Source organism: Entelurus aequoreus, linkage group LG25 (genome assembly GCF_033978785.1).
Source record: "Entelurus aequoreus isolate RoL-2023_Sb linkage group LG25, RoL_Eaeq_v1.1, whole genome shotgun sequence".
Lineage (NCBI taxonomy): Eukaryota > Metazoa > Chordata > Actinopteri > Syngnathiformes > Syngnathidae > Entelurus > Entelurus aequoreus.
This window is the reverse complement of record NC_084755.1, coordinates 29,270,092-29,286,352: the sequence shown is the minus strand read 5'-3', so window position 1 is coordinate 29,286,352 and position 16,261 is coordinate 29,270,092. Positions and strand designations below refer to the sequence as shown.

At 36.7% G+C, this 16,261-nt stretch overlaps 1 protein-coding gene across 2 annotated transcripts in view; it reads right to left on the bottom strand.

Moving 5' to 3' along the window:
• zgc:158403 (tetratricopeptide repeat protein 39A) overlaps nt 1-16,261 on the bottom strand; it is a 70,848-nt gene that overhangs the window by 15,604 nt on the left and 38,983 nt on the right. For both annotated transcript variants that reach the window (XM_062036848.1, XM_062036849.1), the window contains exons 6-12: nt 11,081-11,148; nt 10,910-10,974; nt 6,553-6,652; nt 6,392-6,457; nt 6,210-6,318; nt 6,061-6,128; nt 967-1,026 (exon numbers count right to left, since the gene is read on the bottom strand). In XM_062036848.1, the coding sequence (XP_061892832.1) occupies nt 967-1,026; nt 6,061-6,128; nt 6,210-6,318; nt 6,392-6,457; nt 6,553-6,652; nt 10,910-10,974; nt 11,081-11,148 (536 nt within the window). The remainder of the gene's footprint in view (nt 1-966; nt 1,027-6,060; nt 6,129-6,209; nt 6,319-6,391; nt 6,458-6,552; nt 6,653-10,909; nt 10,975-11,080; nt 11,149-16,261) is intronic.

The following is a 16,261-nucleotide window of genomic DNA, read 5'->3' as shown; positions in this document are numbered from 1 at the left end:
AGCTGTGGTCCGGTACGCAGTTGTAATACACTCTTCCACCACTTGTGGCAGTAATGACAATATGAAACAAACAGAAGGAGTCTGGAGCTAAAGCACAAAAAGTGGTGAAGCTGTGTAGTAATTTGCACTTTAGTTCTATTGACAGCTATTATTGATTATAATTCAGTTAGAATGTATTCATTTTAGCACGGTGTACATTTATTTTTCATCAGTTATTATTAGGCCCTTCTGTGGCCGTTTTTTTGGTCAGTACTTATTTTTCCAATCCTAAGGTTTATGTGTTAAATAAATAATAATCTTTGGGATTAACGCATGCTTTAATATTGTTTGACAAAGGTGCATCCTGTTAAACAGTAAAGTAGATTGTATATAATATTGAATATGATTAAAATCAAGAGTAAGATGACTAAATCAGTGTTAATATTTGTGTGGGCCCCGCTTCCCTCTTTTGGAGAAAAGTTGGGCCCCGAAGTCAAAAAGGTTGAGAACCCGTGTATTAGAAGGTATCCAATAACATACGTGTCCACGTTATTTAACATACTCTTTAATGAACTTCAATTTAGAGACGGCATAAGTCCATTCCAGATGGGTATTAATAAATAAATGGGCTTATGTATTTCATACCTACTGTTGTTCTCAGAGTAATTTCACTTTTCTAACATTCCACAGTACAAAATATTAAAAGTATGTATGATTTGTGCAGTTCGCTTATCGGCTCAGTATTGGTATCAGATCGGAAGTGAAAAAGTTGTATTCGGACAAATATAATTTAGAAAATAACCTCATGTAATAATAATACACACATTGTTCAATTTAGCACTATTTTCATGACAAGAAATGAAGACTTATTGATAAAGCTCTTACAATGCAATCGATCTAATGTTGTACCTAATGTTGTGACCTGTGAGTGAGCGTTTTGGTAACTGTACAGGGAATAAATGAAGGATTTAAAAAATACACACATACCCCATCAATATTTCCTTTCATCTCTTCTGTCCTGCCAGCAAAGAAGAGGAATATTGCCCCCTATGTGGAAGGTAGAGAGAATGTACACTTATTAAAACTACAAAACCCAAAACCATTGACACGTTGTGTAAATCGTAAATAAAAACAGAATAAAATAATTTGCAAATCCTTTTCAACCTATATTCAATTGAATACGATGCAAAGACAAGATATGTCTTTTTCATGGGCGCCCCTGCTTATTTCAGCAAGACAATGCCAAGCCACATTCTGCACGTGTTACAGCAGCGTGGCTTCGTAGTAAAAGAGTGCGGGTACTAGACTGGCCTGCCTGTAGTCCAGACCTGTCTCCCATTGAAAATGTGTGGCGCATCATGAAGCGTCAAATACGACAACAGAGACCCCAAATAATTCCACCTGAAAAGCTTCAAAAATTTGTCTCCTCCGTTCCCAAACGTTTACCGAGTGTTGTTAAAAGGAAATGCCATGTAACACAGTGGTAAAAATGCCCCCGTGCCAACGTTTTGCTGCCATTAAATTCTAAGTTAATGATTATTTGTAAAAACAAATTAAGTTTCTCAGTTTGAATGTTAAATATCTTGTCTTTGCAGTCTATTCAATTGAATATAAGTTGGAAAGGATTTGGAAATCATTGTATTCTGTTTTTATTTGCCATTTACACAAAGTGTAATCTTAATGCAAGCTATTGTACGTCGTCTCTGCAAGCAGATGTTGAATCACAGAGCAAACTCATAACCTTGTTTTATGATGACCTGTCCATGAATTTGTACATTAAAAGTGGCAGGTTTGCTCTCTGGGATGGGCAATATTGTGTGCAATAGGAGTGGACACAGGCGCTGTGAAGTCATGTGGAGGAGAAGCATGAACTTACTGTAAAATGTTAAAAAGAAATGGTGGAAGGAGAGTCAAATAAGATGAATCAGTGTGTGTGTAAGGGAGACTGAACAAAAGAAAAGAAAACACCAGAGTGTATATTGGATTAAGAGAGATGATAGTGTTTGGTGTTGGGAAAAAGTAGAAAAGTTAATCAAACTAAAAGATGTGTTTAAGTTAAGTTTCTCCAAACAATGTTTCCCATACATTACAGCGACCTACCTATGCCAGAAAACTTACAGCAGCCATGGAGAAGGTGGCCAGATGGCTACATGACTCTTGTCTTACATTAAACATTAAGAAAATGGCAACAATGTATTTTGTAAACAAATATAAAATGTCATCCTTTCCGAATATAACGGTTAATAGGGAAATAATACAAAATGTTAGTGAATATCGTTACCTGGGTGTCATTTTAGAGCCAACACTTGGCTTTAAAAAACATATCAAACAGATGTGCCAGAGTCTTAAATACAACATAAAAACGTTCAAATGTATCAGGAATTCATTAACACTGGAGGCAGCTCAAACTTATTTTAATGCAATGATTATGTCTCGTTTTTATTATTGTATAACATGTTAGTCGCAGGCAAGCAAAATGACACTGAGGCCATTGGAAACTTTGCACAAACAATCGCTCAAAATCCTTGACCGAAAACCACAACACCACCATCACTGTTTAGTTCTCCAAAAATATAGATTGTTAAATTTAGCTAACATTCAAGGATTAGCATCAATACGAATGGCCCATCGAATCCTAAATAACACTGCACCAGCGCCACTTAAGCACTTTGTCCAGTTTACATCTGCTGTGACAACTAGAAACACACGAGCCTCCACCAGGGGGCAGTGTAGCGTACCCAGATGTAAAACATATTTTGCACTCTCAGCCTTTTCATATAAAGCCATAAAGGAATGGAACGACCTCACAACAAACTTGAAAAGTCTAACAGATTACTCTTTATTCACAATTGAAGTTAAAAAGTGGCTTTGGAGCAATCAAATCTGCTCACACGGTCACTAAGGTGGGCACCTTTTTTGACATGTCAACTTAATGTGTATTATATTTATCCATGAGAGCATTTTTGTTGTAAATTGTGAGGTGTGTGTGTTAAAATCATGGTTGTTTTTACAAATGATGACAGATGTGAACAAAAGCATGTATTGTCTTTGTGTGATGATGTAAATGAGGTGTGGTTGTATTGTATATTAAGTATGTGTCCATGAAAGGGCATTTTATGACTTTTTTCTTAATACTTGTGTATGATTTTATTGTCATAATTTTATTGCATGATTTTTGTATCCCTTTAATTTAGGTAGCCTGGGACTGCAGATGCAAATTAGCTATTTAGCTATAATCTGGTACAGAACATATCTGTCTTTGAGCTTAATGTTTCCGTGCATTGTCCCTTCAAATAAAGACTAAACTAACTATGTGTTCTACAGATATTTATTTCTATAAGGGTTGTCAAACGACTAATATTATTACATGAATCCTTTTTAAATTTTGCAAAGATCATCAAGATAGAAGAGAATACCGTATGTAAAGAGTTCAGGTGCAAAAAATTTAAAAAACCTCTTTCCACCAACTGTGAGTGCCACTACATACTGGAGTTCACACCATTCTCTACCAGGAGGTAAAATCTCATTTGTCATCGTTCGCATTTCACTGTAGAATATTCCATTTTACTGCAGAAAGCGACAAGCTTTAAAATGATCAAAATAGTCATATTTTTTTATCATTTTAAGCATACGCGGCGCAAAAATTGTCTTTTTTTCTTCTTCACTGATTACTGTTCACTGCAGACTTTATGAGTCAACAAACATAATAAAACATTACTTACTGTATAAGGTCTGCTGTCATTAGGATGTTAAGATGTTCATATATTCCTATTTAAATGAAAAATGATGATAATCCTCACAAAGAAATAGGGTTTGGGGGCCAAATGTTTTTTCATGTCTTTATCGCCATTTCCGGGCCCTAAATGGCTGTCAAAGTGTACCAAATTGTCGGATTACCTCCTCAGACTTCTTCTGTCCAGATGAGATACGTGATTTATGATCTACAATTAAATTCCAGGGAACAAGGAAGCGAGAGAGCAGACCACTCGATAAAGTAAACATCGGGACACACGCTAGTGATCACGGCGCCTCTATAAATAGTTTGTCTGCGTTAGCGCTTATAATAACAATATCACTAATACTTGGTTAATATTCAAGTCACCAAATGTAAATTGAGTATTGGTGGCAGTTTTTGAATGGTTATTTATTGAATTTTATGGGTGAAATAGAGGACCTCCCATTCGCTCATCTGTAACCGGACTTTTATTTACATTTATTTAATATTTAGAATGCGTTACAAAAAAAAACATCCGTCGTCATGCCTTTCATAATGATTGTGGACGATACGCTATATTCCAAAAAAAAGTGCAGTTCCCCTTTAAGTGAGCAGAACAAGGAACACAATCCATTTAGCGTGTCAACCTTAACGAATATGCAGAACATATGCTGACCATCAGAGAATGTACAAAACCCAAAACCAGTGAAGTTGGCACGTTGTGTAATTCGTAAATAAAAACAGAATACAATGATTTGCAAATCCTTTTCAATTTATATTCAATTGAATAGACTGCAAAGACAAGATATTTAATGTTTCAACTGAGAAACTAGTTTTTTTTGTGTGCAAATAATCATTAACTTAGAATTTAATGGCAGCAACACATTGCAAGAAAGTTGTCACAGGGGCATGTTCACCACTGTGTTACATGGCCTTTCCTTTTAACAACACTCAGTAAATGTTTGGGAACTGAGAAGACCAATTTTTGAAGCTTTTCAGGTGGAATTCTTTCCCATTTTTGCTTGATGTACAGCTTAAGTTGTTCAACAGTCCGGGGGTCTCCGTTGTGGTATTTTAGGCTTCATAATGCGCCGCACATTTTCAATGGGAGACAGGTCTGGACTACAGGCAGGCCAGTCTAGTACCCACACTCTTTTATTATGAAGCCACGCTGTTGTAACATGTGGCTTGGCATTGTCTTGCTGAAATAAGCAGGGGCGTCCATGATAACGTTGCTTGGATGGCAACATATGCTGCTCCAAAACCTGTATGTACCTTTCAGCATTAATGGTGCCTTCACAGATATGTAAGTTACCCATGCCTTGGGCACTAATACACCCCCATACCATCGCAGATGCTGGCTTTTCAACGTTGCGCCTAAGACAATCCGGATGGTTCTTTTCCTCTTTGGACCGGAGGACACGACGTCCACATTCTCTAAAAACAATTTGAAATGTGGACTCGTCAGACCACAGAACACTTTTCCACTTTGCATCAGTCCATCTTAGATGAGCTCAGGCCCAGCGAAGCCAGCGGCGTTTCTGGGTGTTGTTGATAAATGGCATTCGCTTTGCATAGTAGAGTTTTAAGTTGCACTTACAGATGTAGCGACAAACTGTAGTTACTGACAGTTGGTTTCTGAAGTGTTCCTGAGCCCATGTGGTGATATCCTTTACACACTGATGTCGCTTTTTGATGCAGTAACGCCTGAGGGATCGAAAGTCCTTAATATCATCGCTTACATGCAGGGATTTCTCCAGATTCTCTGAACCTTTTGATGATATTACAGACCGTAGATGGTGAAATCCCTAAATTCCTTGCAATAGCTGGTAGAGAAATGTTGTTCTTAAACTGTTGGACAATTTGCTCACGCATTTGTTGACAAAGTGGTGACCCTCGCCCCATCCTTGTTTGTGAATGACTCAGCATTTCATGGAAGCTGCTTTTAGACCCAATCATGGCACCCACCTGTTCCCAATCAGCCTGTTCACCTGTGGGATGTTCCAAATAAGTGTTTGATGAGCATTCCTCATCTTTCTCAGTCTTTTTTTGCCACTTGTGCCAACTTTTTTGAAACATGTTGCAGGCATCAAATTCCAAATGAGCTCATATTTGCAACGTTTTCCAGTTCGAACGTTAAATATCTTGTCTTTGCAGTCTATTCAACTGAATATAGGTTGAAAAGGATTTGCAAATCATTGTATTCTGTTTTTATTTACCATTTACACAACGTGCCAACTTCACTGGTTTTGGGTTTTGTATTTGGATCTTAGTAGATCAGGCCCTAAGTGTGAACAAGGCGCTAATAAAATGTTTCTGTCAACTTTCATGTTTTTGTAAAAATTGGTATTGTGCCAAATACTCACCTGTGGATAGCGGACCCTGAACGTTTTTAGTAGCCTTTCAGCTTCTACCACGTGTCCTTCTCCTGTTCCTGAGAGAAAGAGAGATGCCGGAGATGGCGTGACACGTCTTACAGATATTTTGGGGCGATGCGCTTGAGCAGCAGCCATACCTAATATGAACGTGAGGAAGGTGTAGTAGCAAAGCAGTAGCAGAGCACACAGCATGGAGCGCAGGTTCAGCGCCGTCGCGCCGTCATCCAGCAAGGACAAACCGTACTCCTTTGAAAGACGCATTTCATGTACATCAACTGACATTCACTGTGCTAGCTGAACAGGAGTCGACATGTCACACCTTGTCTCCGGAGAACCCTGCAAACTCCAAAACCTTTAATATTCGTGGAGGAAACAACGATAGGGTCTGTGGGGAAAAAAAGACAAGCACAGTAAAAAAAACCCAAATACTAACACAAAGGGTGTATCTGGAGTGATGCTTGAATAAATATGACATATTACCAAATTAAATGCTCCGATTCCAAAAGAGATTCCACCCTCTAAATGAACATGGCTGGGTCCTTTGAGATACCTTTGAGAATTGACGTAGGTATGCAAGTCTCTGGAAGACGAAATGTCAAAAATATTTTTAAGTGGGTTTAACATAAACTGACTGCAAAATGTTAAATATGCATCATACATGAATCTAGGGGTGTAACGGTACACAAAAATTTCGGTTCGGTACGTACCTCGGTTTAGAGGTCACGGTTCGGTTCATTTTCGGTACAGTAAGGAAACAACAAAATATACATTTTTTGGTTATTTATTTACCAAATTTGTAAACAATGGCTTTATCCTTTTTACATTGGGAACACTATAATAATTCTGCCCACGTTAATCAACATTAAACTGCCTCAAATTGTTGCTCAGATTAAATAAAAGGACAAAACTTTTCTTCTACATATAAAAAGTGCAACGTTAAACAGTTTCAAGTCAACTCATCATGCTTCATTTATTACAGCATTTGGGAAGTCTGTAGTTGATTTTTATTATGTAAATATTATGTTTTTATCAACATGTGATAGCAGGGACCCTGCCATTCAAAACTAGGCTGCTCCATTACTAATGATTAATGTAACTATAGCTGAAAAATGGTACAATAGCAATAGGAGAGACTATTCATCCCTGAACACCATGGAGTTCATGTAGGCTTAATGATGCACTTACATTATTATATCAACTACCAGAGACAGAAACTCTTCATTTACCATAATGTCCTTTTTTGCTGCTTCAACACAGCTCAATCAACACAGAAAAGGTAAAGTGAAATAACAGACAGACAGGGCTTTGCTGTCCGTAACACACACACACACACACACACACACACACACACACACACACACACACACACACACACACACACACACACACACACCGCAAAATGAGCTAACGTTACGCTAAAAGCAAATTAGCCTTCACTTCAAGCCAGAACTGTGAGCGAGCTGAGCTGCCTTTTATATTTCTAGAAGGTCAACGGGCTCATAGTGATGTTACTAGTAGTTGACTGGGAGGTGTTTATTATAATTTGGGGAGAGTCCGCTGCCTGGTGCTTACCTGCTAAACGCTAAGCACTGACTACATGCGCTCTGAATACGCACTGCTGATTGGCTGTTACCGCTCTGAATACGCACTGCTGATTGGCTGTTACCGCTCTGTTTGTAACCAATCAGATGGTTGTGTGGGTGGGACAATGCTGGGTGCTGTGTAGAGGACTGACAGAGACAGGCAGAAGGAAGCGGAGCAGCTTGTTAAGACTTCAGCTTAGGGGGCTACTTTATATGTTCGTGTGGAAACTCGTTCGGTACACCTCCGAACCGAAACGGTTCAATACAAATACACGTACCGTTACACCCCTACATGAATCTAATACTTAAATATAATTATAAGTCTGCAGCACAGAACGTTAACATTTTTTTGCTAGCTTATTTTATATTAGCATGCAAATGTTTTATGCTAGCTATTTTGGTGATTTAGTTTAAACCTAAAAATCATGGTTTGTGATACCCAGTGCTGTCAAGCAAGTATGCTAATAGTTAACACGCTGTTAAATGTTAGCACACTAACGTTTTTGCTAGCTTCTCTCATATTAGCCTGCTTATGTTAGTATGCTAATGTTTTATGCTTTCTTTTTAGCTAATTTTCTATGTTTCAACCTAGAAATCATGATTTTGGATACTTGGCAGCATTTTGGAAGTCTGTTGACATCGCTGATATTAGCATGCTAACGGTTTATGCTATCTTTTTAGTTAATTTCTTATGTTTATACCTAAAAATCATGGTTTGTTAAACTTGGCGCCATCTTGGAAGAATGTTAATGGCTCTTATATTAGCATGTTAACATTTTATGCTGGCTTTTTAGCTAATTTTGTATGTTTCAACCTAGAAATCCTGATTTTTTATACTTGGCGCCATCTTGGAAGCCTGCTAACATCTCTGATATTAGCACGGTTTATGCTATCTTTTTAGTAAATTTTTTATGTTTCAACCTAGAAATCCTGATTTTTGATACTTGGTGCCATCTTGGAAGAATGTTAATGCTCTTATATTAGCATGCTAACATATTATGCTGGCTTTTTAGCTAATTTTGTGTGTTTCAACCTAGAAATCCTGATTTGTAATACTTAGCGCCATCTTGGAAGTCTGCTAACATCTCAGATATTAGCATGGTTTATGCTATCTTTTTAGTTAATTTTTTATGTTTGTACCTAAAAATCATGGTTTGTTATACTTGGCGCCATCTTGGAAGAATGTTAATGGCTCTTATATAAGCATGCCAACATTTTATGCTGGCTTTTTAGCTAATTTTGTATGTTTCAACCTAGAATCCTGATTTTTGATACTTGGTGCCATCTTGGAAGAATGTTAATGGCTCTTATATTAGCATGCTAACATATTATGCTGGCTTTTTAGCTAATTTTGTATGTTTCAACCTAGAATCCTGATTTTTGATACTTGGCGCCATCTTGGAAGTCTGCTAGCATCTCTGATATTAGCACGGTTTATGCTATCTTTTTAGTAAATTTTTTATGTTTATACCTAAAAATCATGGTTTGTTATACTTGGCGCCATCTTGGAAGAATGTTAATGGCTCTTATATAAGCATGCTAACATTTTATGCTGGCTTTTTAGCTAATTTTGTATGTTTCAACCTAGAATCCTGATTTTTGATACTTGGTGCCATCTTGGAAGAATGATAATGGCTCTTATATTAGTATGCTAACATATTATGCTGGCTTTTTAGCAAATTTTGTATGTTTCAACCTAGAAATCCTGATTTTTGATACTTGGCGCCATCTTGGAAGTCTGCTAGCATCTCTGATATTAGCACGGTTTATGCTATCTTTTTAGTTAATTTTTTATGTTTATACCTAAAAATCATGGTTTGTTATACTTGGCGCCATCTTGGAAGAATGTTAATGGCTCTTATATTAGCATGCTAACATTTTATGCTATCTTTTTAGTACATTTTTTATGTTTACACCTAAAAATCATGGTTTGTGATACTTGGCACCATCTTGGAAGTATGCTGATGGCTCTTATATTAGCATGCTAACATTTTATGCTGGCTTTTTAGTTAATGTTGTATGTTTGAATATAAAAATCAGGGTTTGTGATACTTGCTACTTTCGAGCAAGTATGCTAAATGTTAGCATGCTAACGTGTCTTTTAGCTTCTTTTTTATTAGCATGCTAACATTTTATGCTAGCTTTTCTGCTAATTTTGTATGTTTCTATCCTAAAAATCATGATTTTTGATACTTTGCGCCATCTTGGAAGTATGCTAACGTCTGTTATATTAGCATGCTAATGTTTTATCTTAGCTTTTTAGCTAATTATGTATGTTTAAACCTAATAAATCATGGTTTGTGATACTTGATGCTGTTTAGCAAGTATACTAACAGTTAACATACTTTAACTGTTAGCATACTTGTGAGTTTGTTAGCATACTAACGTTTTTTGCTAGCTTTTTAGCTATTTTTGTATGTTCAACCCTAAAAATTATGAATTTTGATACTTTGCGCCATCTTGGAAGTATGCTAATATCTTTTATATTAGCATCTTAAAATTTTATACTAGATTTTTAGCTAATTTTGTATGTTTACGCCTACAAATAGTGCATTTTGATATTTTATCTTTTTTCGGTAACGTTTTGGCATGCTAATGTTTTATGCTAGCTTTTTAGCTAATTTTATATGTTTTAACCTAAAAATCATGGTTTTGATACTTGACCCAATCCTGGAGGTATGCTAACATCTCTTATTAGCATGATAACATTAACATGCTAACATTTTGTGCTACTTTTTTAGCTAATTGTATGTGTTTAAACCTAAAAATCATGGATTTGGATACTTGCCGCTGTATCTCAATTATGCCAGATTTGACCGACCCTAGGCCAGTGTTTCAGGGAAAACATAGCAGGCCCATCAAAATTTCCGCAGGAATTTTCTAGGTTATGACTGCCGCACAATCGTAGGTATCAAGCCAAAAATCCAATGATCGAACGTCTACTTGTTGTGGCTCTTTTCGGAAGAGTTTTTTTTTAAAACAGTTTTATAATTTTCACTGTCTGTGAGGCCGTAAATGTGTACAGGCTGAGTGCTAACTGCTGATTGGATGAGCGGGATGAAAGCAAGGAAGATGGAGCTTGTGTGTGCATGTATGGATTCTATTACTTGTAAAATTATTTTAAAACAAAAGATTACAACTTTCAAAAGTGTATAAACTTTATGTTTTTGTGTCTTGCTGGTTTAAGTTTGTTGAACCCCATTGAAGATCAAAGCCAAGACATTGGTCACATAATTATACGTAAGGCTACTTACTTGTAAATCAGGTAACTGTTTCGTACTTTGATCCCGCCTTTGATAAAACTCACCATATTCTCATCCTGCAAACGGAATATTAAATGCTGTCATCGTGCCATTTAGTGTTCTGCTTGTTCGGATAAATGTAGAGGTATTTAGCAACATATATAGTGCATCATTGTACTGCACCTGAAGGAAGGTGAGAGCTGCCCTTTGGAGTTGGCATTCTGCATAGCACACTTCAGCATGGAGCTGCTCTGTGGAAGAATATTGAGGAATAATGACCACAAAAAAATTTGTGTGCATGGCTTAAAAATGTCCTATTACAGAAAAATGGAAAAACGCAGTAACGATGGCAGCTATTTATGCAATATTCATCACCAGTTGTTTACTGGACTACGTGATACACAAAACCTGGATATGCTTAAATGTTAAACTTTTTTTAGAGTTAGAGTTGACAAAGCAAAGAGTTTTGATGTAAAATCAAGATGTTCGCCCATGTTCTGAATATGCCGTCAGCCACTTAAAATATGTTGTTTAGACACCTCTAGCTTACTAGGAAAATGAAGCCAAAGTTATATTGACATACATTTCTCACTTCACGTGAAATCTCAGAGAATAAAGTCAAATTGCTCTGGTGGCCTTCCAAACTACAATGACATTCTTAGTTTGACCAAACTGAATTCATTCATTCATTTAAATGAACAAACCAAATTGTATTGGCATGCTCAAAGTACACTGCAAAAACTGAAATGTAAGTAAGATTAAATATCTCAAATAAGGGTGATATTTTCTTATTTTCTGTCTGATAAGATAATTCTTCTCACTAAGCAGATTTTATGTTAGAGTGTTTTACTTGTTCTAAGGGTTTTGGTCCTAAATGATCTCAGTAAGATATTACAGCTTGTTGTTGAGATTTGATGACCTATATTGAGTAAAACATTCTTGAAACTAGAATATCAACTGTTGCAAAGCTGTGTCATCAACACACAAGTATAAAATTACTTTTTTAAAGTAATCAATTCTTACTTCAAGCATGAAAAAAAAAATCATGATTTTGACACGAATGTGTCTCATAATTGAAACAGATGACAGCCAAATGGACTTTGCTGTTTTATTTTCAATGAAACAATAGAAAATACGTACTCATATAGTAGTACAGTTGGCACAGTACAGTAAACTGACAGTTAATATTTAAACATTTGACATTTCAAACAATTTTGAACAGAAATAGTTCATGCACATTCAGATAAATTCTTCAAAATTACAATAAAAAAAAATTTGGCCGGGGGCCGGGCTGTAAATATGCGCGCTAATTGACTGAAAGAGCACGCACTTGGCGCGATGATGTCATGTTATCGATGGAAAAATGCATCTTTAGACCATATGATTTGCCTGAGCGGCTGGGAGACCCCGAGAGTAACAAGCGGTTGCCTTGTTGCCTTTCCATTAAGAACAATAAACTCGTTTTTAGTATAAGTTTGCTGGTTTCAAGAAATGTAATGCTGAGCGCATATCATTATGTCAAGATAATGGCACTAGCATTTACTTAACTTAAGAATATTTTTCAACATATTGAGCAAAAAGGTCTCTTTTTTTTCTACCAAGAAAAGTGCACTTGTTATTAGTGAGAATATACTTATTTTAAGGTATTTTGGGGTTCATTGAGGTTAGCTAATTTGACTTGTTTTGGAAAGTCTTGACAAGCCAAATGTTCTTGTTCTATTGGCAGATAATTTTGCTTAGTTCAAGTAAAATACCCCTAATTTTTGTATTTTTTTTTCTTGTTTTTGAACACTGACTTTTTGCAGTGTAATCCGTATTGTAGTTTATAGTACTATGAGTGTGTTTTTTATTGTGCCTAGGGCCAATGACAATCGAGTCACAGACCACAGATGTCCATGTGCCGCACTTTAGGCACCCCTGCTGTAGAAGCTAACTGTTTATGGCCACTAGAGTCTTAGTACCATAGTATATTTGTTATGGTCACATATGCTACGCAAGTCACATGGTTTTCTTACGTCAGCACCAGAATTAGTAAAATCAGCTGTTCACCTGGCGGGTTTTTCCAGTGTGATAAAAGAGGGAAGTCCTTCTTTGGCTGCCGCCTTGTTACATCATATATTACTGCCTTTGCGCAAGTCAATGTTTAGTTTTCTATTCACAATAAATCAACACAAAATCTGTACTTTGGAGCAATGTTCATGGAGTCTCGTATGCTTTCCGCCACAGGTGAACTATGATGGTCACAGACTCGTGGTTGAAGGAAGAGTCGTTCGATGTTGGATGCTAGAAAATGTCCGATGCACTGCAACAGTCAGCTTTAATTAGAGATGTCCGATATTATCGGCCGATAAATGCTTTAAAATGTAATATCGGAAATTATTGGTATCGTTTTTTTTATTATCTGTATCGTTTTTTTATTCATTTATTTTTTTAAATTATTAAATCAACATAAAAAACACAAGATACACTTACAATTAGTGCACCAACCCAAAAAACCTCCCTCCCCCATTCACACTCATTCACACAAAAGGGTTGTTTCTTTCTGTTATTAATATTCTGGTTCCTACATTACATATCAATATATATCAATACAGTCTGCAAGGGATACAGTCCGTAAGCACACATGATTGTGCGTGCTGCTGGTCCACTAATAGTACTAACCTTTAACAGTTAATTTTACTCATTTTCATTATTACTAGTTTCTATGTAACTGTTTTTATATTGTTTTACTTTCTTTTTTATTCAAGAAAATGTTTTTAATTTATTTATCTTATTTTATAAATTTTTTTAAAAGGGACTTTATCTTCACCATACCTGGTTGTCCAAATTAGGCATAATAATGTGTTAATTCCACGACTGTATATATCAGTATCGGTTGATATCGGTATCGGTAATTAAGAGTTGGACAATATCGGAATATCGGATATGGGCAAAAAGCCATTATCGGACATCCCTAGCTTTAATGCATTGTGGCAGCTCGATGATTTATGAGCATGCAGTGCACGTTTGTGAGACGAGCGGGTGTAGCGCACGGCTGTGAGATCTGAGGGTAAAGAGAGAGGGATAGAGGCGTGCAGAAGTGTTTAGGGGTTAAAATGCGTGCCTGTTTGCGGGGGTTGTTGGTCACTCTCTGGGGTGGGGGTGTCAAGGATGTCATAATAATAAATTATTTTCTAATATTTTCGCGATTGACCAGTAGGGTCCCAACGGGTCCCAACAGGGCTATTCAACTGGCGGCCCAAATCCAGGCCGCGAAAGAGACCATACCTGCTCCCAGGTGCAGTTCAAAACCTGAGGGACAAACATTTTCGCAGCAAACTACTAAGAACACTGAAACACAATAGCAGTCCCGGTGATCACAGTACGGCCAAATTTTGGTGCATTACTAGTCAATAATAGACTGACCATACGTCCTCTTTTCCCCGGACATGTCCTCTTTTGCGGGGCTGTCCGGGCGGGGTTTCTTAAATGCCTCAAATGTCCGGCATTTTGAGTCAGGGTTGCGTGTATTGTCAATGTACGTCCAGGTTTAAGAAGGGGTTAAAAACAAAACAAATTGTGAAGGTGTGCGCACGCAGCAACATTCGTGAGGGAGGGGCAGAGACAGAGAGAGCGAGGGAGAGGATTGATTGACATTCTTGCCAACCCTCCCGATTTTCCCGGGAGACTCCCGAATTTCAGTGCCCCTCCCGATAATCTCCCGGGGCAACCATTCTCCCGAATTTCTCCCGATTTCCACCCAGACAACAATAGTGGGGGTGTGCCTTAAAGGCACTGCCTTTGCGTGCTGGCTCAGTCACATAATATCTACGGCTTTTCACACACACAAGTGAATGCCACACATACTTGGTCAACAGCCATACAGGTCACACTGAGGGTGGCCGTATAAACAACTTTAACACTGTTACAAATATGCGCCACACTGTGAACCCACACCAAACAAGAATGACAAACACATTTCGGGAGAACATCCGCACCGTAACACAACATAAACACAACAGAACAAATACCCAGAACCCCTTGCAGCACTAACTCTTCCGGGACCTACAATATAGGCGAGAGCTCGTCTGCTGTTTTTAAAAAAAATTTAATTAACTTGTTTTGATGCTTTATTTATGTTTACATTATATACAATCAGAATCAGAAATACTTTATTAATCCCAGAGGGGAAATTAAAATTTAGAGGTTATTTTGAATATTTCTACCTCTGCACTTTTTTCCAAAACTGTGAATGTTACAGAATATAAGTGTGACTTATTTTGTTATACTGTCAAGCAGTGTTGGCGTTAACGCACTTTTTGTGTCTTTTTAACGCATTGAAATCAGAAAGAACGCAGATTTTTTTTTTTTTACCATTTGCGGCCCACAGCTAATGTTTTAAAGGCCCACGGCACATTCTAAAAATACTATCAAAATAAACAAAAACATAAGAAAAGTGAAATAAAAAAGCTTAAAGTGGAAATGTAATCTAGACAAAGTTGCAATGTTGACTAATAAACAAAGCTGTTGTTTTTTCTTTCAAACTGTCATTGCTCAAAACATAATATTGAATCAAAATCAATGTTATTATGAATTATTGACCTATCCAAGGTTCCGATTACGTCACATCAAATATTCCACTTTGAAAAATATTTTTGGTGGAAGATTTTGCATATTTTGTGTGTTTGCCATAAAAAAACAGTTTTGTTTTACAAAAAAGGGCGGAAAACAAACAAACAAAAAACAACATAAAAAAAACTAAAACATTTTGAAATGAGGAATAGATCTGAAGTTGATGTAGACTCCAGAGATTTAAGCGTTAAATATAAAATGTATGTATGGCCTGGCACACCATTATCATCATTTCATGACCCAAGCAAAACACTTTTTACACTTTTATACTGAAATAAATACACCTACAACTTAATAAATAAAAACATAGAAAAAACTACCAGCAGCGGTAAAGTTTAGATCTATGAAGGAAAGAAGAAAGTGAATGAATGTTTATAACTAAATACTTTTACATATGCATACAAATGTGTCTTCTTTTTTTATTATTTCTTTTAATTAATTAAGTAACGTTTATGACAACCTTTTTCCAAAACACAATATAGAATGTGAGCTATAACAGGATAATGCATATGTTTATCATTTGTTTTCAAAACGTTTACAAAAAAGTGGGACCCCAAAAATTTACTGTGGGACCCCATTTTCATGACTTGATGGGGTCCCTGGGACCCCATTTTGAAAATTCCTAGCGCCAACACTGCTGTCAACAGAGGAGAAAAATGCTTTATTTAAATAAATATATTATTTATAAGGCAAGTTCAAGTATCATTGGCAAATTTTCACCTAGTCCCGCATATATGTGTCCTCTTTTTGGGA